The 22,445-nt window shown below is 43.4% G+C and overlaps 4 protein-coding genes across 12 annotated transcripts in view; all 4 read left to right on the top strand.

Moving 5' to 3' along the window:
* Positions 1–9,254, top strand: part of ctnnd1 (catenin (cadherin-associated protein), delta 1) — a 29,025-nt gene extending 19,771 nt beyond the window's left edge. For 6 of the 7 annotated variants that reach the window (XM_042087775.1, XM_042087740.1, XM_042087766.1 and 3 more), the window contains 9 exons: positions 470–535; positions 1,602–1,729; positions 1,972–2,122; positions 2,780–2,975; positions 3,347–3,537; positions 3,670–3,723; positions 5,391–5,470; positions 5,962–6,063; positions 6,632–9,254. In XM_042087775.1, the coding sequence (XP_041943709.1) occupies positions 470–535; positions 1,602–1,729; positions 1,972–2,122; positions 2,780–2,975; positions 3,347–3,537; positions 3,670–3,723; positions 5,391–5,470; positions 5,962–6,021 (926 nt within the window). In that variant the 3' untranslated portion in view covers positions 6,022–6,063; positions 6,632–9,254. The remainder of the gene's footprint in view (positions 1–469; positions 536–1,601; positions 1,730–1,971; positions 2,123–2,779; positions 2,976–3,346; positions 3,538–3,669; positions 3,724–5,390; positions 5,471–5,961; positions 6,064–6,631) is intronic. The other variant, XM_042087756.1, reaches the window with a different exon arrangement.
* A 144-nt stretch (positions 9,255–9,398) lies between these two features.
* LOC121704586 lies at positions 9,399–16,671 on the top strand. The gene is made up of 6 exons (XM_042084965.1): positions 9,399–9,602; positions 10,599–10,714; positions 10,959–12,049; positions 13,639–14,056; positions 14,166–15,812; positions 16,346–16,671. The coding sequence occupies exons 2-6, from the start codon at positions 10,612–10,614 to the stop codon at positions 16,669–16,671; spliced, it is 3,585 nt and encodes a 1,194-aa protein (XP_041940899.1). The 5' UTR covers positions 9,399–9,602; positions 10,599–10,611.
* A 368-nt stretch (positions 16,672–17,039) lies between these two features.
* On the top strand, positions 17,040–18,784 carry timm10 (translocase of inner mitochondrial membrane 10 homolog (yeast)). The gene is made up of 2 exons (XM_042095538.1): positions 17,040–17,269; positions 18,189–18,784. Exons 1-2 carry the CDS (start codon positions 17,199–17,201, stop codon positions 18,382–18,384), a joined length of 267 nt encoding a protein of 88 aa, XP_041951472.1. The 5' UTR covers positions 17,040–17,198; the 3' UTR covers positions 18,385–18,784.
* Positions 18,785–19,805: 1,021 nt separating this feature from the next.
* The window catches only part of unc93b1 (unc-93 homolog B1, TLR signaling regulator), a 10,955-nt gene continuing 8,315 nt past the window's right edge, over positions 19,806–22,445 (top strand). For 2 of the 3 annotated variants that reach the window (XR_006032407.1, XM_042095504.1), the window contains exons 1-5: positions 19,820–19,963; positions 20,318–20,464; positions 20,949–21,090; positions 21,363–21,516; positions 21,889–22,050. Coding sequence is in view for 2 of the 3 variants with exons in the window: in XM_042095504.1 (XP_041951438.1) it covers positions 20,345–20,464; positions 20,949–21,090; positions 21,363–21,516; positions 21,889–22,050 (578 nt within the window). In the remaining variant the exon portion in view is untranslated. Of the gene's footprint in view, positions 19,964–20,285; positions 20,465–20,948; positions 21,091–21,362; positions 21,517–21,888; positions 22,051–22,445 lie in introns of all 3 variants that reach the window. The other variant, XM_042095519.1, reaches the window with a different exon arrangement.

Below are 22,445 nucleotides of genomic sequence, written 5' to 3'. Positions count from 1 at the left end.
ACGGTAGTGTGTATACTGATAATCAAATCGTGACCTTAAAATTGAAAATTTGAGGATTTGGAGAATCGTGACACCCCTAGAATTTACCTTGGTTGATGAGCTTTGGAAGATGTCTACTGGCTTGACCTTTTGTTTTGAGCTGAAAGCCTGCACGCTAACGGTCAGTTTGGGCCTATAGGCACGGTGTTCATTACCTCAGTTATGCCAATCATATTCTGAAAGCAGCTAAAGATGAGCATGAAGACTCCCCACTCATATCCCCTTCTCCTGCACTTAGATCCATAATGTCTGCTTAATCAGTGCATAACATAGACTGTATATACAGTCTATGGTGCATATCATAAAGCAAACTGGGATTTGTGGTCGACAAACTCACTGCCCTTTTGCACATGTTATGTTATGGCACATGTTCACCTTGAATGTTCATCCAAAAACTCACTCTCCCCCCTTTCTCTCACCACCCGTCCAGGGAGGAAGGATGATGATGGATCTGCTGATGTGATTGAAATTCCGAAGAGGACCACACCTGCTACAGGTAAATGGTGAAGTGTCGCTCTCACAGGGCACCCTTTTTCTGTACGGACCAAAGTGAAATGTATTTTTCTCTTCAACACTTCCTCCTCCTCTACGCTCAAGTTAAGAGTTAACCAGGGTCCAGCCATTTAATGCAGTGTTTTCCAGCTGTTGGACTGTGACCCTGCTTCTCCTCTGTGGAATGTTGCTTGGCCACAGTAGGATGTAGCATTTATAGGATGCTTTCATTCTAATCCTTTCATTCACTCTTACAAAACTGAAGCCTCCGAAAACCACTATTATCACACATACACTCGCAAAATGTCAGGGATATTCGGCTTTCGGGTGAAATTTCAGGATGAACCTAAAATCCACTATAACCTTTACAGGTGAACTTAATGTGACCTTCTCTAAACTTTTGAATGCACAATTCCAACAGTTCAATGTTTTAGTACCTTCTGTACTGAAACATTAAATTTCACCCGAAAGCCAGATATCCCTTATTGTATTGCCTGATATAACTTTTTGTGAGTAGTGCATGTATCCACTGGCTGTGTAATCCAGACTCTTGGTTGTTGCTTAAGTGATTTGGAAGTATATTGTTGATTACTGGAAATCGCCCCATGTGAATATGTTTCAGTCGTTAGCCTACAATATTATATTGTATTAGACCTATTAATATGATCTTTCAGCAATTGTGACATTATTGAACCCTATTGATCTCAATGCCCCCTGGAGACGAAGACTGGTATCACACTGGAAATAACACATTGGCAAGGCACAATAAATTAATTTTCTGATGATAATTCTGTTTGTTAAAAAATAATTCAGTTTGTGAAGTGCTAATTTCTGTCCAGCAGAAAGAAACGTTACTGCTTTGATTGGTCAGAAAGAATTCCTGAAATGTCACTATGATGCATTAAACTGAGCATCGTGTTATGCTCTAGAGGGGTTGCAAATTGATGCTTTGCTCTCTCCTGCTAGCACTGTCGACCATTCCGGTGCTGACCCAAACAATAGCAGATGCTTTGCTGGTTAGTGTGATTCCGCATCCCAACACTCACCGATGTGCCTGGTGGTGTGTGCAGGTTATGAGCTGCTGTACCAGCCGGAGGTGGTGCGCATCTACACATCACTCCTGAAGGAGAGCAAGAACCCATCGGTGCTGGAGGCCGCGGCCGGAGCTGTGCAGAACCTGTGTGCTGGACGCTGGAGCGTAAGTGTGGGCGGCTGTCTGGGTCAGCGTGCGCTTAAAGTGACCAGAGCTGGGAATAGTAACAGAGGAAATGACTCAAATGAGGAAGCTTTTAAAAATAAGATTTGTTTCCTATTTTAATCAGTTCATGTGATTTCCAGATGTGGTGCTCATGTCTGATTTCCTTCTGTCTTTGCGTTTCCCCTCTCCTCTCCTCTCCTCTCATCTGACGCTCTCCCTCCCTCCCTCCCTCCCTCCCTCAGTATGGGCGGTACATCCGGGCGGTGATGCGACAGGAGAAGGGCCTGCCCATCATGACGGAACTGTTGGCTCATGGCAATGACCGCGTGGTGCGTGCCATGTCTGGGGCACTCCGCAACTTGGCCATTGACGCCCGCAACCGTGACCTGCTCGGTTAGTCTCACTGTGTGTGTGTGTGTGAGTGAGAGGGACTGTGTGACCTTAGCCTTTGGCACATTTACATAATAGGAATGCAGCTATCGAAAGAATTCAGAGACCACTGCAGATTTTTCTGATGTCATCCTACATTGCCATTTGAATGAGTTGACGGTCATATTCAAATTTGCAGTGGTCTTTTAATTTTGAATATGACCTTCAACTCATTTGAATGTCACTCAGCATCCGTGGGATGACAGCAGAAAAATGTGCAGTGGTCTCTTGATTTTTTTCCATAGCTGTATATTTCTATTATGTAAACGTGTGGATGAGCAGATTTGAAAAGCATTGCCATTTAATCATTTCATAGTGATTTCTAAATGAAGATGGAAAAAAAAAAACGTAATTTTCTGTTGGTAGTTAGTCATTTGCCTCAGAGCAGTTTACGATCAGAACACATTTTCAGTTCCTCTCCAGTGTGCTAATCCAAACTGTGAAATGCTCATGGTGGCTCTGCTGCCCTTACTATGCTGTGATTTCTGTATGGGCCCTGATCATGTATGTGGATGAAAGATTAGGGGTGTTGGGAGTGCAGTGTTGTGGCCCTGTTAGTCGGTCCTGTGCCAGTGTTTCTCACCCCCTCCTCCTCCTCCTCCTCCATGGGTGTGCCTGTAGGGAAGCATGCGGTGCCGCACCTGGTGGCCAACCTGCCGGGCGGGGGTCAGAGCCAGCCGGTGCGCGGGCTGAGCGAGGAGACGGTGGTGTCGGTGCTCAGCACGCTGGCCGAGGTGGTGGGCTCCAGCGTGGAGGCCGCCAAGACACTGCGCGCCTCGCAAGGCATCGAGAGGCTCGTGCTCATCAACAAGGACGGGTACGGATCTGTATGTGTGTGGACAGAACTCCGTTCAGCAGAGTGATTGTATTTGTATAGTTGTCATTAAGACATAAGTTTGTGTGTGCCAGTCATCAAATAATTTTGGGGAAGTTGGGGATCTTTGGTGTCGAGAATTGGGGAGTATTAAGAGTAATAGGGGAGCGTGTGTGTATGTGAGGGAAGGATAAGTGAGGTATTCTCAGCTTTGTGTGTGTGTGTGTTCGGCCATGACCCTGCTCTTTCTCTGTATTTTTCAAAGTATTTTGAGCTTTCCTCTGGGGAGCTGGTGAAGCAGGGCAGGCTTACTGCAGCAGAGGCCGTGTCTAACTCCCAGCCCTCTTCCTCCTCCTCCTCCTCCTCTTCCTCAGGAACCGCTCTGAGCGGGAGGTGCGTGGTGCAGGCTTGGTGCTGCAGATCGTGTGGGGCTTCAAGGAGCTGCGGCGCACGCTGGAGAAGGACGGCTGGAAGAAGTCCGACTTCATGGTGAACCTCAACCCCCCGACCACCACGCGCAGCAATGGAGGCTACGAGGACAGCACGCTGCCCCTCATCGACAGGGGTGAGGACCGACCACGCAGTCTGATGTCTACCACTAGAGACACACACACACACACACACACACACACACACACACACACACAGGAAAGAATTTAAGATTGTTTTTTCTTAAATTCTTTTGTCATCTTTCCAGGAGGCAAGCAAGACCGTGAGAGAGATATGATTCCACTGAATGACATGGGACCAGGTAACTGTCTTACCTCGCAGATAGATAGATAGATACTTTATTGATCCCCAGGGGAAATTCAAGGATATGAATATGTGTATTACACACACACACACACACTAGTGTTGTCACAATACCAAAATTATGACTTCGATACGATACCTGCCATAAATATCACGATGCTCGATACTGAAACGATTCTACGGCGAATTCCTAAGATATCTGGAAAAGAAAGGACTCATACCTCCTCCAAGTGTATTGAGTCATTTGTGTTGAATTCGGTGCACTTTTGTAGTGTGCAGGTCAATTCTGGGTTCTAAACTTCCTACATAATTATTATTTTTATAGTCAGTAAAATAGTAGGCCTACTTTGTGTGATTAAGTCCTTTATTTTTTGTTATAGTTCATTTACATTGTGTTGTGTTTTAGCAATAAAGTAGCTTTAAATAGCCAAACTAGGCTAGATCAAGGTCAGTGTTGAAATTACTGCATGCAAATCACTGAATGCTATGCAGAGGGACCTAATCTTTAGGCCATCTGATGTACAGTATAGGCTTCCCTAGGCCTTCCCGTGTTCATGGCATTTCTTTGACAGTTGCAAAGGGAAAAATGTGAGGATAGTCTTCTTTGCGCCCAGTGTACAAGTACGACGTTCCAACCACTCAAGTCTTCGTCGGATAGGCCTACACCATTACCTGTTGCAATATGTCTGTGTGCATTCCTACATTAACCTACGTCTATTTCTTTGATAACATGATTTGCTACCACGTAAGAATAAGCCGCTATTATTATTAGGACTTAACACGCTTTGGTGGTATTATATGCTGTGGGCTTTAATTAGCGCATTTCGGGTAGCCTATCCTACATCTGGGCAATACTTATTGAACAAATTGCAGTCTACATGCCATGACCGATATTACCAGTAGTACTGACCGAACATGAAATAGATTGTTTACAAGTTATGGTAATGTTATTCTGGCGTGAACATTGCGCTTTCATCACGTTAGCACCCTATGATTACAGCTCGTTATGTCTCGTCAAAATTCATTGATGAAGGAATGTTCGCTTTATCCCAGAGAACCATACTCGTTTCACTAAGGCTAGACTAAAACAGAAGAGAAGAACTTGGCACTAACCATGTAGTCGTGTTTTCTATAGCATATTCGTTAACCTGTCGTTCTTTGAACAAAAATGTTGGGATATGTCTGCGAGGTGTTTAGCCAAGTTCCATGCGTAGCCTACTGCTTTTAAATGACTTTGAAACATATTTCACAAACGGGCCTCTGTGTACCTGATGGCTTGCCTTCACTATTCGCGATGTATCCGAAATAGTTGCAGATTTCACTTCACCTTTTGTTTTATTCACAAGGCCGAGGACTGTCGGCAAAGAACTACTGTATGTTGACGTTGGCTGCGCACTCACTCACTCAGAGCTGCCTGCTTGACACGCCCACTTGCCTAGATGCGTGCAAGGAGCAGTGAGAGCAGCAGTTCACGCAGACACAGAATGTTAATTTTAATAAAGTATCGATTCTAAAAACGTCGGAAATCGTATCGTTTTTTGCGTGAAGGCATCGTGATACCTTTTTAGTATTGATACACCGTGCAACACTAACACACACACACACACACACACACACACACACACACAAGCAGAACTAATGAAACTCTGTGCTCTGCTTCATCAGATGCGTACTCTACACTGGACCAGAGAGGCCGGAGGAACACTTTGGACAACGCCCTGGACACGGACAGAGACGCCGCACAGGTGCGTCCTCTCTAACACCTCTCCAACGTATACACGTACTTAACAGGCTCGACTGGACACTTCAATTCCCTGACAAAATCCATCCAACACATCGGTTGCACACATGCAGACACGTTATATTGGCATGCATCACTAACTCTTTGTGCTAATGTAACAGAACTGTGGGATTCCTAATTTACTGCTGTCTTACACAAACCCTACTGCACTGTAACTAACTAACCAAAATAACCACAAACTATTTTCTTTCCCTCTCTGTCTACTTTGCCATGCCTTTTCTCACTTTTTCTCATCACCTCTCGTTCATTCTCTTGGTCTCATTCCGTCACTCACACTCTCCTTGTTTGCTCTCCGTGATGATGCCCCATTGTTCTTTCACACTCCACATTTTTCATTTTTCACCCTCTCCTGCATGTCATACTCTCGCTTATCTGTCACTCCACATTTCTATCTGTCTCTCTCTCTCCTTTGCTCTCTTGCTCTCTCCCTCTCAGGGAGGGATGTATGGGGAGAGGCGTGGCTCTATGCCTCTGCTGGAATCTTACGACGGTTAGGCCACTCCCCCCTCCCCCAAAAAAAGTGCATGATCCAGCATGGTATGTGTGTCTCCCGACCTCTTTTCCCCACTGCACGGGCTCTTTCTTTAGGTGCGCGTGTGTGTGTGTGAGAGAGATGTCCCCATGTCTGTCCATGATCATGGTAATCTGATCTCCCTTCCCTACTCTGCGTGTGTGTGTGTGTGTGTGTGTGTGTCATGGTCCTGCAGTGTCGCTGTGTACTTTGTTTTGTATTTATGTTCACAGTCTGTGGCCAGTTGTGTTGCGGTCATGTGGCCTGACAAGTCACATGCTTTATAATTGTGTTATCCCCCTTTGGTTGCCCAGTCTGGTTGACTGTAGCTGACAGTGGAAGGCTGTGGCTACAGCTGTGCATTTGTCTGCATATGCACACTGAGAAAGGACAGGCACAACTTCCTCATGACCCGTTTGCCTAGTTGGTGCAGTGCTCCTTTGAGTTACGAGGTTTCGTCTTTTTTTTTTTGTGCCTCAGCAACTCAACCCTGCAGACTTGATGTAATCCCTGTGAACATTCTTTCTGTCTTTTTGCTTCTTTTCTTTTGGTTTTGTTTGTGCTAATCTCACTCTCCTTTCCCTCTCTCGACAGAAAAACTGATTGTCTGCATTACTCGAGGAGAGCGCCCTCTTCCTGCCTACTGTCCCTGCTGAGCCTTTGGGACTCTTAAGGGACAACAGCTAGTAGTGATTCAAGACAAGACACTCAATCTCTTTATGTCTCTCTCTGTTTCTCTCCATGTATTTCAAAACGCCAATCCCTATTCACATTGAAAGCTTGAGGACCACTGTCTAAGGACAGACACTATAGAACTTTTGCTGTTTCTTTTTTGGGATTTTATTTTGTTTCTTCTCTCACCATCCACAGAATGCCATCTGAATAGCTAAGGACAGACCTACTAAAACACTAAGGAGGAGGAGATCCTCTTTCAGTCTCCTCTCTCCCTCTCCCCCTCTCCATCTCGCCTAACTGCTACTGAAATTTTTTCAGCAAGCCAACCATGAAAGCATAAGTCATGACCACTCTAAAGTCCCCTCCCTAGCTACCTCCCTTAGTGACGCCACACTCTGGACGAATGGTCACCTCCACACAGGCTTCTGTCACACTGCTGACTCTCACAACCTGAGCTCCTCTAAGACTGACTCCTCAATGAGCTGTGACTACCATCACCAAACTGATTAACTTACCACTACAGTGTGACACTCACACTCTCACACTCTCACACTCTCACACTCACACACACACACACACACACACACTCACACACACACACACTCACACACAATCACAAGGGACTTCTTCGTCATATTGTGAAACTAAAAGTTCCTTTTTGTCTTACTATCTTCCTTTCCTTTTCATTTTAATATGATTTATTTTTTCATTGGTGGTTGGGAGGCTCATTAGAAACGTGCAACAGTGTTTATCGATTAGTTGTATAGTAAACCGTGTATTGATTTTGCATCGCTAACTTAGTCCTGGTTTATCCGGCTGTCTGAGTCAAACAAATGACTGGCTTTGTGCCAAAGGCTGTCTACCATTTGCTGGCGCTGGGTTAAAAAATGTACATAGAACACTCGCAAAACTGAATACATGGTTCCGCACTACATTTAATATATATGAATATATATGTTGGGAGAGAAGCAGGGGCCAAGTTGTAATTTTAGTCTTTGCCCCCCAATTCAGTCCAGATGACCATTGCAACCCATTCCCAGTTCACAACTGGCTAGTTGAATGTGTTGGTAGCTGTTATCATGGAAACGCCTGTGGAGTTTTGCCCAACATTCCATAGTCTCTGAGGAGACCATGTCAGAAGGGCATCAATGGGAGAGGGGGGGGGGGGGGGGCACTGGAAGAAAAGCGCCACTGCAAAGAATTAATGGAGATGTAGGCAGCTGCTGGCTGCTGTGATGATGCTGGACTTAAGTCTCAGTTTTTCTTAAGCAGTTCTGTCTTATGCAAGGGCAAACAGCAGATTTGATTGTTGACCCGGTATGCTTTCTTTTCCAAAGTCTGAATATACATGAATGTGTAAATATGTGACAGCATCCAACAATCCGCTGTATTGTCTTTGAGTGCCTCACTCACGGATGGGGTTTTTTTTTTTTGTTTGTTTGTTTTTTTTGTTGTTTTTTTTTTTGTGTGTGTGTGTATGTGTGTGTGTGTGTGTGTGTAGACACAACACATTTTCTGTGTGTGTGTGTGTGAAAGGGTTTTCTGAAGGGCATGGCAGTGTTGCTTTACAACTGCTCCTTATGTGTGGTATTGCTTGCATACTGTGTCTTCGGTAGCCAAGTTTTATTTGTTTTGGATTGGCTGGTGGTTTTTCAGATTCGGGTGTAACCCTGCTTGTTTCTTGAGTTCCTAGAAGTACAGTGCTTGTTCCTTAGACTGCATATTCCAAATGCACAGTAACAAAGTCTGATGTAGATAATTACTGAATGGATACTATAGCACTAGGAGGTGGGGAATATTTTACTGTTTTGTTTTTACCCTTTTTATTGGTTTCCATTTTTTTTTTTTAATTTTTTTTTTTAAGAAAGTCATGTTGAGTCATTTGTTGTATTTAACACTAATCATTTGACCCACAAGTGCAAGCAAGCGGTGTCATGATGGCCGTTACTACGTATTACTGAAAGTGACGTGGAGACTATATTCCATTGGTTAAGTGACCGTGGCGACTATATTCCATTGGTTAAGTGACCGTGAGTGTCAAGAGGGAAGTGGTTCAAAGAATCTGTTGAATTCCTAATGGAGAATGCAACACTCGGTCTGATTGAGGCAAGGGCAACATTTTTGATTCTAGCTTGATATTTAGATTTAAAAAATAAAAAGCACATTTAACTATATATACAAGAGAATATTTGTTAAGTTTAATTATTTTCCTCTTGGTTTTATGTCCTTTTTCCTTTTTTATATTATGATTTTGGGGGTATTCTGTGGGTGCTGTGGGTGAATGCATATGCAATCAGTTTTATTTTTTAATTAAATACATTTATGGTTTATATCTTTTAATTAAAAACAAAACAAGAAAAAAAAGTCATGTCACCTTTCGTCAGTCCTTATTGCTCTGATTCTGCAACACTAATCAGAAAATGATTTCAGATGAGTAATCTCTGTTTGCCTTGGCTCTTAAAGTTGCACCTTTCTTTCATGGATGGAATATGTAACTAGCAATACTGTTTTTAATAATAAAAGAATGATTTTTTTCAACATCCTTGAGCTTTATTTAGTTTATTCTTTTAGATGTATACCTACTAATGTGAAGGGGTGCATTTGGTTGGGTTGATCAGCTGATTTCAGTGTTCAAATCTTTCAAGTGGTGAGAACTTAGAGGACGGCCACTGTCGTTTGACACAGGTGCCCTCTAGTGTCAACTGCAAGCAACTGAAGCATTTTGAAATGACTCATGGGTCGCAAACGTCAGCACGTGTAAAACTCAAGCAATAACGTTATGTGAAGCAAAGTTTCTAAATGTGGAGCACATATAGGGAAGTATATTTTCCTGCTGGCATTAGATAACTGATAAAACCGCTAAAGAGAGCTTTTGACCAAAAGCTCAAAGGTAGGTAACTTGGTTAACTTTTGAGTAAGCAAATTCAAGATTCAAAGATGCTCATTCATCAAGCTAATAGCATAGCCAAGTGGATTCACGCCCTCCGTGCACAAATTATGTGAATTAAGTTAGCACGTGCAATGCTCGAGATCATTTGTTCCTTTATTATTAATCAATGTTTTTTAATCAATGTTTTTTTTTTTTTTACTGAAGTCCACTACATTTAAAAATGAGCTTGTTCGCAAACACGTGCATATTGATAAAACCAGTTGTGGTGGATAGCGCAAGAATAAGATCATTAACGTTAGCTTATTGCTAAACAATGTTTGACGGCTCTCCCAATCCATTGGAGCACGCTCAATGAAACTTCAAGTAGTAAGCCTAACTTAATGTGAATGTTCCTTTAGTTCGTAGATTATTTAGGTGGCTGATTATAAATGTATTTTGGATTTTCTAGCTCACTATGCTAGCAAGACTGTGTTATTCATTTGTTAAATTACTTGTCACTAGTACACTTAAGCATGCTCCCATCACTGCAAGATACTCACAGGATTAATCTGCTGTCTTTTTAAAATTCTAATGTTATCACAGCAGCCATCTAACCATATTGATGTGATGAATACATTTCCTTGTCACTTAAAATATGCATGCATTGATATTAGGCATATAAGCGCAGATAACGTTAGTCACATGCATTTAGCTTAGGCTAGTCGTAAGTGATGACTTGAAGCAGTGTATTTTCACGTGTAGTGCACCTGGAAGTAATCACATTATTAGAGAACAAAAGCTGATACTGTATTTGATCTGAGGGAGGCAGTGTTGTTTCATCAAACCAGGCATGAGAAAAGCACACATCCATAGTTGGTTTTGTTACAATGGCAAGAGTGCAGATGACATCTCTGGTCCAGATTTGTGTAACCGTGCTAAATCACAGTCAACTGCTTCATAGGTAGGTTAGGCACCAAATTGACTGTTTGCCATTTTATCATTCTCTGTGTTCCTCAGACGAGCTGGGAACATGTGGCGCTACAGGCAACCTGGGGTGGCTTTCCAGCTGCTTGGAGAGCTGCAGAGGCAGCAGCATTGCAACATCCTGTGTGATACGCTACTGCAGACAGAGGGTGAGGGGAGATGGAGCATGAATGAGATGAAAAAGCTGGTCTGGTGGGACCGCAGTTGACCCCAAATGCTCTGCTAGAAACAGAAGTAACAAATCAGAATTTACAGTAATTGTAAAACATATGATTACAAATCAATTGTAAGTGATTAGCACACAAAAAAGGCAGAAATAAGCAACATGATCTCACCACCTTATGCAAATCCTCCCTCATAGAATACATTCTTCTCTTTCCCCCTCCTCTGCAGGCATGTCTGTGCCTGTCCATAGCTGCATCTTGGCTGCTTTTAGTCCATTCCTCTATAGGGAACTCTCGACCTCTCCATCCTACCCCGTGGGCCAGAGAAGGTTGATCAGGGTGCCAGCCATTGGTGCCCAGGCACTGTTGAAGCTGATAAGTTACCTGTACTCTGGAGAGATGAGAGGGCTGGGCCCGAGGGAGCACGAGGAGGTTAAAGCTGCGTTCATCAGGTTGGGCATGAGCCACCTGATCCACACATTTGAAGAGGACAGCAGGCAGTGGAGAGGCATTGACCGAGGGCTGCAGCTGGAGATGGAGGAGAGCGTGCAGGTGGGCGCTGAGCAGAGGAGCGCCACCAGGCAAACTCCAGAAGGGAAGGGCGTGGATAAATCAACCCAGACTGAGGCAGAGTCCACTGTGCATGCTGCCACGCAGACCTCGAGGCGAGAAGCGCACGCATTTTCGGATCAGTGGCTTTCTCCATCATCTGATGGACATGGGAGCGCGGCCTCATCCGCGATCCAGTTCGCCGAGGTTTCCCCCACCGCCCGCGCATCTACTTTTGTTATTTTGACACCTGTCAGCGATCCCCCACTGAGCAGCGACAACATAGGGTCTTGCCAAGTCTCACTGATACCCTCCCCCTCTGTCCACTGTGATCATCTACCACCATACTCCCTGATCGCCAATCCATCAAACACCTTCAACCCCTCTTTTGAACGTTTGTCCGACGACTTTTCCTCAGCCACAGCCCAGCCCAATGACAGCCTGGTGTCCACATCGCAAGTAGGGAAGGAGAGGGCCGACACCCGTGTGGAGGCAGGCACAGTGGTTGAGCCTGGGCCCGAGGAACAAGTAAGCAAGGACGGCACAGATGAAGCGTCCACGTCAAAGGTGCGCAGGAGTGAGAGGCTGATGACCATGAAGGAGAAACCCGGCCAGGACGTGGCATGCACATCCGAGGAGCCAGTGAAGGTGCTCAAGATCAAATTTAAAAGGAAGTGTAAGAATGACCTTTGGGAGATAGAGAGCATGAAGGAGGACCCAGCCATGAAAGTCAAGCTGTCTATGAGTCCTGCTACCACTCAAGCTCAGAAGGTGAGAGGCTGAATAATATGGTAACCCATTTTGTAGTTAAATGAATTATATTTCACATTATCATGTATTTTATTTTATAATAGGCTCCTTAGAATTCTGCAGAAAGTTCCCAACATTTTTTATATTAATAGCTGGAGAAAGAAGCCTTCTTATGTATGTTTTTAGGCATCAACAAGGCACGAAGACTGTTATGTAGGTGATGATGTTTTTTTGTTGCTATGGTTCTTTGGTTGTGCATTAATGCTACTGGTAACACATGTTATACCGCAAAGGAAGGCTTTTACAGATCCCAGGTAGATAGGTTGATAGATTTATTATTTGTCCTTTCGGAAAATTGTTCTGCGCCATACAGTACATTTGATACATTTATACAAGACATTTAAGACAGTTAGACAAGACAGAATATACAACAGAATTTACTTCACCCCAACCGCCCCCACCCTACCACACCCCCACACATATACATCAGGACAGAAGACACAGACCCCACTACACATAAATAGGATGATAAAGTGCAGTTTTGCATACTATGACAATCCAGCTGGAAAGTAAGTGCATGGTGTTATTTAAAGTGCTGTCCTGCAGGTAACTTCTTCTTCATCAATGTAATACTAGTTGGAATGAATGACCTACTGGCTCGATTTGTTTGGAAAGAAGGTAGCCTGAACCTCCTCCCTGATGGCAACACCTCATATGCCTGGTGTAGGGGATGTGACAGATGTGACACTTTCACAGGCCGTAGCCATACTGTCTAGTTTTTGCTCCGCAACCTTGCTGGCCATGTTAATTATCTTGCTCAGTTTGTTTTTGTTGGTCACTGACAAAGAGAAATACCAGGCAACACAACAAAAAAGTAGCATGCTCTCCACAAATGAGTGATAGAAAAGTAATATCTCTATCCACTCTAATTGTCTTAATTGTCTTAGTTCTGCAGCCCCTTTTTATAGATGGTGCCGGTATTACTGTTCCATTGCAACTTATTATCTATTATTGTGCCTAAGTACTTGTACTCGGCTAATCCTCTCCATTTATAACCATACACTGGCGGGGCTGGCTCCCAGTTCTGTAGTCTATTATTATTTCCTTTATTTCCAACATGTGGCATGCTTGTGATTGCCACCACACCAGCCAATTGTGCATTGCTGTTGTATCCAGTGTCATATTGTGTTAAGTAGGCTTTTTTGTTGATTTGCCACTGCAGGAAGTCCTCTACCTATCGCACAATGAATTTAGCACCTGTGTATATATGAAACCGCATACCCATGAACTGATGGGACTGACGTTTAAGTTTATGTGAGTTCAGTCGTGTTATAAGTGTTATAATTCCATTAACAGTGTTTTTTCTCAAAATAACATCTCTTGTAGAGGCTTTTAGATACTTACTGGTAAAATATCTGACTCCCACCTCCCCTATGTGTCAAACCTATTCCAGATTATGGCCCAACTCAGTATTCCAGTTTAGGCACACTCCTAATGGAGTAACGCTAGACAATCATGGTACATTCAGGTGCTCGGAGGCGATATTTCAAAAATCCCTAACTGAAGCTGAATTAATAATAATTTCAGTTTACACATTCTTGCCCCTACAGGACCTCACTGCTAGTGAAGAGAGGCAGAATGGCTCATCAGTTCTCACGCCACCACATGATCCACGGCTTTCTTCCCCTTCCAAGTTTGTCATAACCTCTGTCCACACCCTAACTCCGGCCGCAAGTCGCAGGAGTAGCCCATCGGTCCATAACAAGGCTGCCCTGTCCCCGACCCACTCCCAGCCAGAGGAATGCGATGAGCAAATGGATAAGCTTCTGGATGACATCATGATGGATCTCAACTTCCTCCTGCCCATCACCACAGAGAGAGGCGACAGCAGGCCCCAGCAGAGACCACTGCCATATCTCCCTGGTGACACATCAGGGTTGGATCCAACCCCTTGGCTGGGAGAAGTATCCATGGAAGTATCCATGGTGAATGGTGATCTGGATAGATCAGCTGGACAAACGGACAAAGGTATGATTGAACTTGTTAGCTGTTGTAGATTGTTGTTTCGTGGATGTGTGATCCCAGTGTTGTAAATGACACATACTAATCCATCTTTTCCCCCCATCTTTGTCTGTAGCAGTAGGCTCTGACCTAACACTGGTGTCCCAGTTTGACACTTCATTAGCTGAAAGTGTGGAGTCTGTTCAATCATCCCATCATCCAGGATCAAAGTCCACACCATGCCATGTAGAACCTAGGAACAGCAGCTCATGTAGTTTCACACACGTCAAATCAGCAAGAGCCTGTGCAAACACCGCAAGTCTTGGCTTCCCTGAGTCAGATGGGAATGCTGGCTTCTCCAATGCAGAACTTAGTCTTGCCCACCACGGTTGGTCCTCTTGGAGAAAGCTACCCTCCCCAAACCCCATCAGCAAAGAGCCAAAGGGAAGAGCCTCTTACAGCTGCACGCCAGATTTGGATGAGATGCGACTCCGCAGCTGTCTCTCTCCACTCCAGTCTGAAGACGAAAGCACTGTTAAATCCCAACGACTCAACAACCAACCCCCAGGCCAGTCAGCAACATCAGGTCAAAGACTAAGCCAGGAGCCTGTTAATATTCCTCCATGGCTCTCTCTAAAACCAGTAGACCTGCGATTCCCACTGAACTCTATTCTTCTCAAGTCACCTTCGCAAACAGATGAAGGTCAGCATCCTGCAGTCAAGAGGACTAGGAGGCAAACAACACTGCTTGCTCAAAACAATGTTTTTTCAACTCCAGACTCTGAAACTTGCAGTGGGTCTAGCATTTCTGGACAGAAAGCATCCAGAATAGATGATGGATCGTGTGTGAGGTCTATAGTTACAAGAAAACAGAGTTTGGAGAGACAAAGGTCCATAGAAGAGCCAAAGAATAGCACTGTGAAGGAACAATCCTTGAGAAAAGGTCTAAGGAGATTGGTGGCGAAGCGAATATGTCCAGTCGAGGAAAATGACCACAAGACATCTGCTGGGGTGTCCCCTGGACTCGGATTACAGAACACTGATTCCAATGCAAGGCACAGCAGCACCTTGGCAGAAAGGAGTAAGGGGAGATCAGTCCCAGCATTCGCTAATCGAAAGGAAGACCTGTCAGAGGTTGCCAGATCAAAGCAAGGTGGAGGCCACGCCAAATCGGTGACTGATTCAAAGTCCCTGTCCAGTCCCGAAATTCCGAAGCGTAAACGAGGTAGGCCACCCAAGAACCAGGTTCACCCTGGAGTCCTGAGCTCAACCGTGAGGTCACTGACAGCCGTGAGGAAGGCACGTTCTGTCAACAGCCCACGCAGACCAGCCCTAGAGACACCTACCAGCAGACAGCGGTATCGGACCTCATCAAAAAACAGGCAAGCCCAAGAAGACAACATAGACAGCTTAGCCGAAGGGAAGTCGCAAGATGAGACCCCTAACCAGAAGTCTGAGCATCAGAGCCCCACATTGAGCCCAGGAGCTGTGATGAAGAACCAAAGTGCAGAAGCTAACAATGTCCAAAGGGACACGTTAGCAAGCAGCTCGGAGCTGAAACCAACCTCAGTGGCCGAGATGAAATCCAACGGCAGTACTCCCACGCCCTCACAGACCTTGAAAAGGTTCCGAGAGCTGTTAGAAAGGAAGGGGTATTTGGTGAAAAGGAAAAGAGAAGCAGAAGCCGTGGGGAAGAAGGAGGGGGATGTCCAGAATCGTCAGTGTCTGGAAGAAAAGGAAACGAGCACGTCTGCGGAGACTGATGAAACCACAACAAATGAAGGTGTTTCAGAATTATGTGTGGTATTCATTACTCTTTACCATATATTTCTTGTGTCCACACGTATTCAGTCTCAACTGATATACTTTTCTTCAACCATAATAGTGCTACAATTAACCACTATTTTCACTATTGGCTATTTTTTTAAGTTTCTCAATTGATTTGAACATTTTGAAAATCTTTGATCTGTGTTTCCCAAAGTGCAAGATTGTCCTTGAATGTCTGTTTTAAAATCCACACTCTAAATAGAGTTTACAGAGTAAGAAGGAAATATTAAAATGTTAAAGTAACCATGAGTTACAGAGTAACCATGAGTTTACAGAGTAACAAGGATGTATTACAATTTTAAAGTAACCATGAAAATATTTGAAATTGAAATCAGAAAATATTGATTTTTTTTTATTCTTTCAAAATAAATTTACTTCTAATAAGGCACTAGGGCAGGCTGGTCTATATTTCTGGTGCATTTTTCACAGTTATGTGATTGAGCCTCTGTTGGTCTGAGCTCACTTTGTCCCTGTCTCTTATCTATCTAGCTCCAATGCAATGCCACCTCAACAGACACTTCATATACCCTGCAAACAAAGGTGACACCAACAGCCAGCAAGCGCCACCTCAGCGCATTTCTGCAAAACCTGGGGCAAAGGCGTCACGAGCTCGCAAGTGGACAGAGGGCTCAACAGGAAGTTGTGATGAAGAGGAAGAGGACCAGGAGGACCAAGACCTTGAAGAGGATGTGGACGTTATGAGTGGTTCTCCAGTGACTCTGCCTGTGTTTGAATCTGGACTGGTTGGTAGAGAACCATCTGATGTTGAGGAGATTGATGAAGATGTTGACATCATTACTGTGGATATTGACTAAACTCCCCTCAGTCACTGCTAAACATCTGCCGTCCTCCAACCTGGATTTAACAGTAGATCAGGTGCGTCTGAACTTCTTTCGTTCCCTTTCCCCCTTTCTTTCTTTTCTTATGCATTTACTGCTTACACATGTTATATTTAAAATACTTTTCTGGGGTTTATTAATATGGCATAATTTTCTTGGGCAAACTCCTGGTCGTTCTTGGTTGATGAAATGAAAAAAAAAAAAATTTAGGTAGTTCTTATGAAAAAAAATAATATGCTGTGTTGAGTAATACGTATATTTTCCCAATTTGTGTATTTTATGGTATACAAACATATCAATACTTTCCACCTACCATCGAGCCAGATCGGAGGTTGCGTCACGATTCCATGCGGAAGTGCTTCCAGTGTTGAATGGGGGAGGTACACATGTGTTTTCTGCGTGGTAGGTTGTGAAGGTTACGTTAGCCTGTCGGGAGTCTTTCAGAGACCAGTTGTTTGGACATTGCATTTTGTCGTGTGGAAATCAGTCCTTTATATGCAGAGATGGACCCAATGAAAGCACAGCAGTTGGCGGCGGAGCTTGAAGTGGAAATGATGGCAGATATGTACAACCGGTCAGTATTAGCAGTGTGCAGGCTAGCACTAGTCAAAAGTAAATTAATTGAACGTACGGGTAAGCGCAATATGATATGCATTCAACGTTTGGAATGGAATTCGTCAAGGAGCTGTGTATAGAAAACGTATGCAGTCACGTATTACAAAATACGTATTTATAATTAGCAGTATCTAAGTTATTAGATAGGACACAGCTTGGTTTCATGCTATCCTAGCTAACGTTAGCTATTTACTTTCAATGAACGACTGTCGTAAACTTGGCTATTTGCAGTCACGTGGCAACAAAATGACAAGGGTGTAGTGCAAATTAAGCATTTGTGTGAAGTCTACACCATACACTTTCAAAATGTGTGCCCACAGTGCAGAAGTAACTATGTTGGTGTTTCGCCTTAATGGTCAGATAGGTCCTATGTTTAAATGCGTGAATTAACGACAGTCCTAGGCTGCTCCCTTAATGTTTTCTTTATAACCTGATGAGTACATAAATCCACTTATTAGTAGCAGTTCTAGCAGGACACGTCTGAGTTAAGTATTCTGGAGTATTTCTTTGTAAAAGTGATAGGAGAGGCTGAGAAAGGGGGTCCAGCAGCAGAACTTGAGCACTACTAGCAGAGAGGGTTAAAGCAGAGGATTTTTGCTACTATTTTGAATTCAGTTTAGTTCTTTTAATAATAGACTTGAGACATCCTGCATTGCTAATTTTAGTTGTTAAGCTGTGATAACACATAGGAAAACGTCATTGACAGTTAATTTGATTCTTGGATGACATTGCATCTGGACACACACTGATGCTTGACAGTACTACATATTATCCTCTTAGCAACTTCATCCCAGTGGCAGGTCGGTTGCATTGATGTCCAGTCTCTCAATGCATATTGTAAATTTACGAACAACGTCTGCTTTTGTACTCTGTTGCAGAATGACCAACGCATGTCACAGGAAGTGCGTGCCCCCCCACTACAAAGAGGCGGAGCTGTCCAAGGGTGAGGCTGTATGCCTTGACCGCTGTGTTGCTAAGTACCTGGACCTGCATGAGCGGCTAGGACGCAAGCTGACCGAGCTCTCGGTGCAAGATGAGGAGATGATGAGGAAGGCTGCTGTTAGCACTGGATAAACATCAACTGAGCGCATGTGTGGATTTGGGGGTACAGCTCAAGTGGCACTGATCTTAAAGAGTTCCAGCAGTTAAAGTAGAGGGTCAAGATGGTTTGGCGGGGTTTGAGTGTGTTGTAAGTTTTGTTCTGTGACTAGGTTTTTTTTTTTTTGTTGTTGTTTGTTATGTTTTTGTTAAGGTTATGAACAAACACAGTTTAGAAAAGAGGGATGAAAACGATGGGGGATTTTCTTTCTTGCCACATCAGATAATATATTTTGAATCCTAGATGAATGGGGACCAGGTCCACTTTGGATGTGTGCAGTGGACAATGGTCAATCTTTTTGTGTTGGTTTGTTTACGTGTCTGTTTTTATTATGTTAATTATTAAATGCTAATAAATAATAATACTAACAAATAACTCTGTACAAATGTGTAAAGTTGTGATTGTACAGTAACCATAGACCCCTTCAATGTTTGTAATCATCCAGAGCCTAGGTTGGGTGCCCACACAGCATGGGGTAAGAGAAATGGCGCAGCTAATAGACCGACATGTTGAGCTGTCAGGGTATGCACTCTCATTGTGACCTAAGGGCCGCAAACCGTTAACCTGACACTCGCCAGATGAATTTCGAGCTAGGCGGAACGAAATTCATCTGGCGAGAGTCAGGTTAGCAAACTGTACCTTAATAAATTAGTCTTAGCTAATTGTCTGCCTGATACTGAGCTGATAACAGAATGGGTAGACGATGTTAACAAGTGGCCAGAAATTCATTAGCCTGACGTATGCTATCTGGTTGACAAGCCCAGCGTGTATACATGTAAAAACGTAGTACAAGTAAGCATTTTTCGTGACGTTTCAGTCAATTCACACACAATTCAATGGGATGAAAGCTTTCTGACCCTGACATCCACACACCTTTTCTGTGACGTGGACCTGAAGGGGGTTTATACACTTTGTTGTTTGATGTTTGTAGTTAGTTGCTGAATGGGGCTATATTAATAAGCAGAACATTCTGCAAGGTTGGCATATGGTGCTGAAGACGAATGACGTCAATGGTTGTCAAGTCACTTTATTTATATAGCACATTTAAAACAAGGTTGACCCAAAGTGCTTCACAGGTAAGGCTATCTTACAAAAAACCAAAGGAGGGAGATTGACAAATAAAATGAAATTAAAAAGGGGGGATGTAAGATGACAGTAAGAAACAAGCCAGGGAAAAAGGGTTACAATGCTCATAAAACTAGAATAAATAAATACACAAATAAATACACAAAGGCTATTAAAAAGTCCAAAATAAGATAATACTAAAATCAAGAAGAAATAAATAAGTATAAAGTGTTATGAACTCAAGTCATGTAGTAGATTATGTAAATATTGCGTGGTTCACTGCACCAAGAAAAAAAAGCGTTCTGTCTCTTTAAGTGGGGCGGAAAGGTCGATATGGGGAACTGAAGAAAGTGAAGTTTCGTTTCCCTTCACATGGGGCTTATTTTGGATAGCTTCTGCCAACAGTGTGTCAAAGGCATGTTCAGCAATTGTCATTTCAAGTAGTTGGGAGGTTACATCGGATGGGCTACATCGTGAGTAGGCTACAAGGTGAGTTGCCTACACAGATATAAGGGACCCAGGGGGTCCAATGTTTCGGGGGTGTATTAAATAAGCAGATGTACACAATTTATGTCGCTAGTGTTACATTTTAAGCCTATTTTATGAATGACGTTAAAGTTACTTTAAAACAAATTGCATGATCGTCGTTTATATTTCAGCGTTATACAGCGTTGGGTTGGATATTTTAATCTAAAATGATCCATGTAAAGCGCCGGTGCGAGTGCACCCATGAAACCGAACCAGAGAATGTCTAATAAGACGGGCTCTTACCGAACTCAAATCAACCAAACTCCATAATTTCACTTCCCAGTTCCACTCCCTGTTTTCATTGGGTCTGTGCAGTACGCACTTGCATAAAACGGCCATTAGATGGCAGACGCAGCTGCAGAACATAACGTATACCGCGAGGCTGAGGTTCCTGGAGCACCTGCCAATGGACATGGGGAAGGTCCCGCAGCACCTGAAGCCGCAGGCAACATCCAAGAACAGGTGAATTGCCAGTAGGCTATAAGCAACTTTTCCTTGTGTTGCCTCGTTGTGCCATTTGTAATCAAATGTTTTGAGGAATTAATTGGATTCAGTGAGAATGCTTCTCCACGTCACGTGGCTGTAGTTTACCTCTTTTAGTTTTGTAAATATACTGCTCAAAAATTAAGACTGTAAACACTTACAGTTTTCCACAATTGTTAAAACACAATTTTTGAAACCTTCCACCCTTTTCTCCATTCTCAAACTACATTCACAGAATGTCTGACAGTTGTTGCAAAATAAAACACTTGCCTCAAAAGTTTTACTTGTGCTCAGAACCAAACCGTGTCAGAGTACCAGAGATTCAGTGTATGATTGAAGTGTTCCCTTAATTTTTTTGAGCAGTATACCTTGATGAGGTGATTGAGAGTTGTAGAAAGTAGTTTTCCCGTTCACTGATTGGAAATAAATTATGACAATTGTTTTAACTGTCTGCCAACCACAGGTGGAAGAATTCCTGGGCCCTCACCCAGACTATGATGAAGAGGAGGAGGAGAGGAAGTACTACAGACGGAAGCGGCTGGGTGTGGTGAAAAATGTGGTGGGAGCCAGTGTAGCTGGCATGATTGTCTACAGTGTTTATTTGGGTGTGCATATGCATAATTCCTTTTCAATTAGTTCCATCCACGTCAGATGTTTATATAGTTGAACGCCCAGTAGCCTAATGGCATGATCTAGTATGAGAAATATTAAAATGCTGTGTGATGTGATTATGATTACTCCCAAGAAGTACCTCAGATTTTAGACATGATTTAACATTTGAAATATTGACTTTGTAATGGTGTTATGACAGTGATTTTTGTACTTACAACAACATTTCTCTGATGAGTATTTTGAATAATGTTCTGGTGCTGTGTAGGCCTGCTGCAGATGCAGTTGATTCTGCATTATGACGAGACCTACAGAGAGGTGAAGTATGGCACTCTGGGCCTGGAGGACATTGATAACAAGATGCTGATGGGTATTAATGTCACACCCATCATTGGCCTGCTATACACCCCCGTGCTCATCAGGTATCTCTCCTCCATCTTCCGTCTCATCTGTACAACCTCCTCTTGCCCCTCATAGCCCTGTTTATGTCATTGCTGGTAGTACAGGTGTGATTCTGCTGAGAGCTGGGGGATTTCAAGATGAAACTGTGTAGCTTTACATTATGACAACAAAGCTTCCAAGGAGAATGTCCATGTATCAGTGCTCTTGAGTTGGCATTATTAGAATCAAATGTTATTAGATCGTTATTAGTGTTATTATAAATTACTTCCTCCGCACACAAATGTATAGACTGTATAAATAGGATCCTCTCACTTCCTACCTGCCATCACATCCATGCCCATATGGTCTATCCATGCAAACCATGGTTCTTTCACTTTATTTTCTTTTTCCAGATTTCTGGGCACCAAGTGGATGATGTTTTTGGCGTCTGGTATTTATGCTCTATTCGTTTCAACCAATTATTGGGAGCGATACTATACCCTGGTGCCGGCGGCAGTGGCTATTGGCGCTGCTATTGTCCCCCTCTGGGCTTCTCTGGGAAACTACATTACCAGGTAAGCTGGAAACGGCTTTAAAATTGTTTAATATATCTGTCATTTAAAACAAATAAAATAGAAGCTAGACATAGATTTTGTCTCATCAGAAACCTTCATATTTTTAACTCCCATATTTCTCTCAGTCATCCCACATCCTTTTGTAAATGAGCCCCATGGGATCTCTCCCCTGCTCCAGGCATCATTGTTCTCTCACTTCCTACCTTACTTCCTTCCTTCAAGTACAGATCAATATTTGTGAGGGTGTATGTGTTTGTGGAATTAGGCATGCATATATTAGTTATATATCAATGTGTTTATTAGTGTGGTAGTGTAGTGGTTAAGGAGCTGGGCTAGCGTGCAGTAGCCTGAAAGTTGTCGGTTCAATTCCCGCCTTCCACCGTTGTGCCCTTGAG

This window comes from Alosa sapidissima, chromosome 1, assembly GCF_018492685.1.
Source record: "Alosa sapidissima isolate fAloSap1 chromosome 1, fAloSap1.pri, whole genome shotgun sequence".
Classification (NCBI taxonomy): domain Eukaryota; kingdom Metazoa; phylum Chordata; class Actinopteri; order Clupeiformes; family Clupeidae; genus Alosa; species Alosa sapidissima.
This window is presented reverse-complemented; position numbering and strand designations above follow the sequence as displayed.

Bases quoted from the DNA above. Each gene is read 5' to 3' on its own strand.
- LOC121704586 (XM_042084965.1), top strand. From the start codon at position 10,612: ATGTGGCGCTACAGGCAACCTGGGGTGGCTTTCCAGCTGCTTGGAGAG. The intron at 14,057-14,165 runs GTATGATTGAAC...CTTTGTCTGTAG, and splicing joins AGCTGGACAAACGGACAAAG to CAGTAGGCTCTGACCTAACA. The intron at 15,813-16,345 runs GTGTTTCAGAAT...TTATCTATCTAG, and splicing joins TGAAACCACAACAAATGAAG to CTCCAATGCAATGCCACCTC.
- timm10 (XM_042095538.1), top strand. From the start codon at position 17,199: ATGGACCCAATGAAAGCACAGCAGTTGGCGGCGGAGCTTGAAGTGGAA. The intron at 17,270-18,188 runs GTCAGTATTAGC...ACTCTGTTGCAG, and splicing joins ATGGCAGATATGTACAACCG to AATGACCAACGCATGTCACA.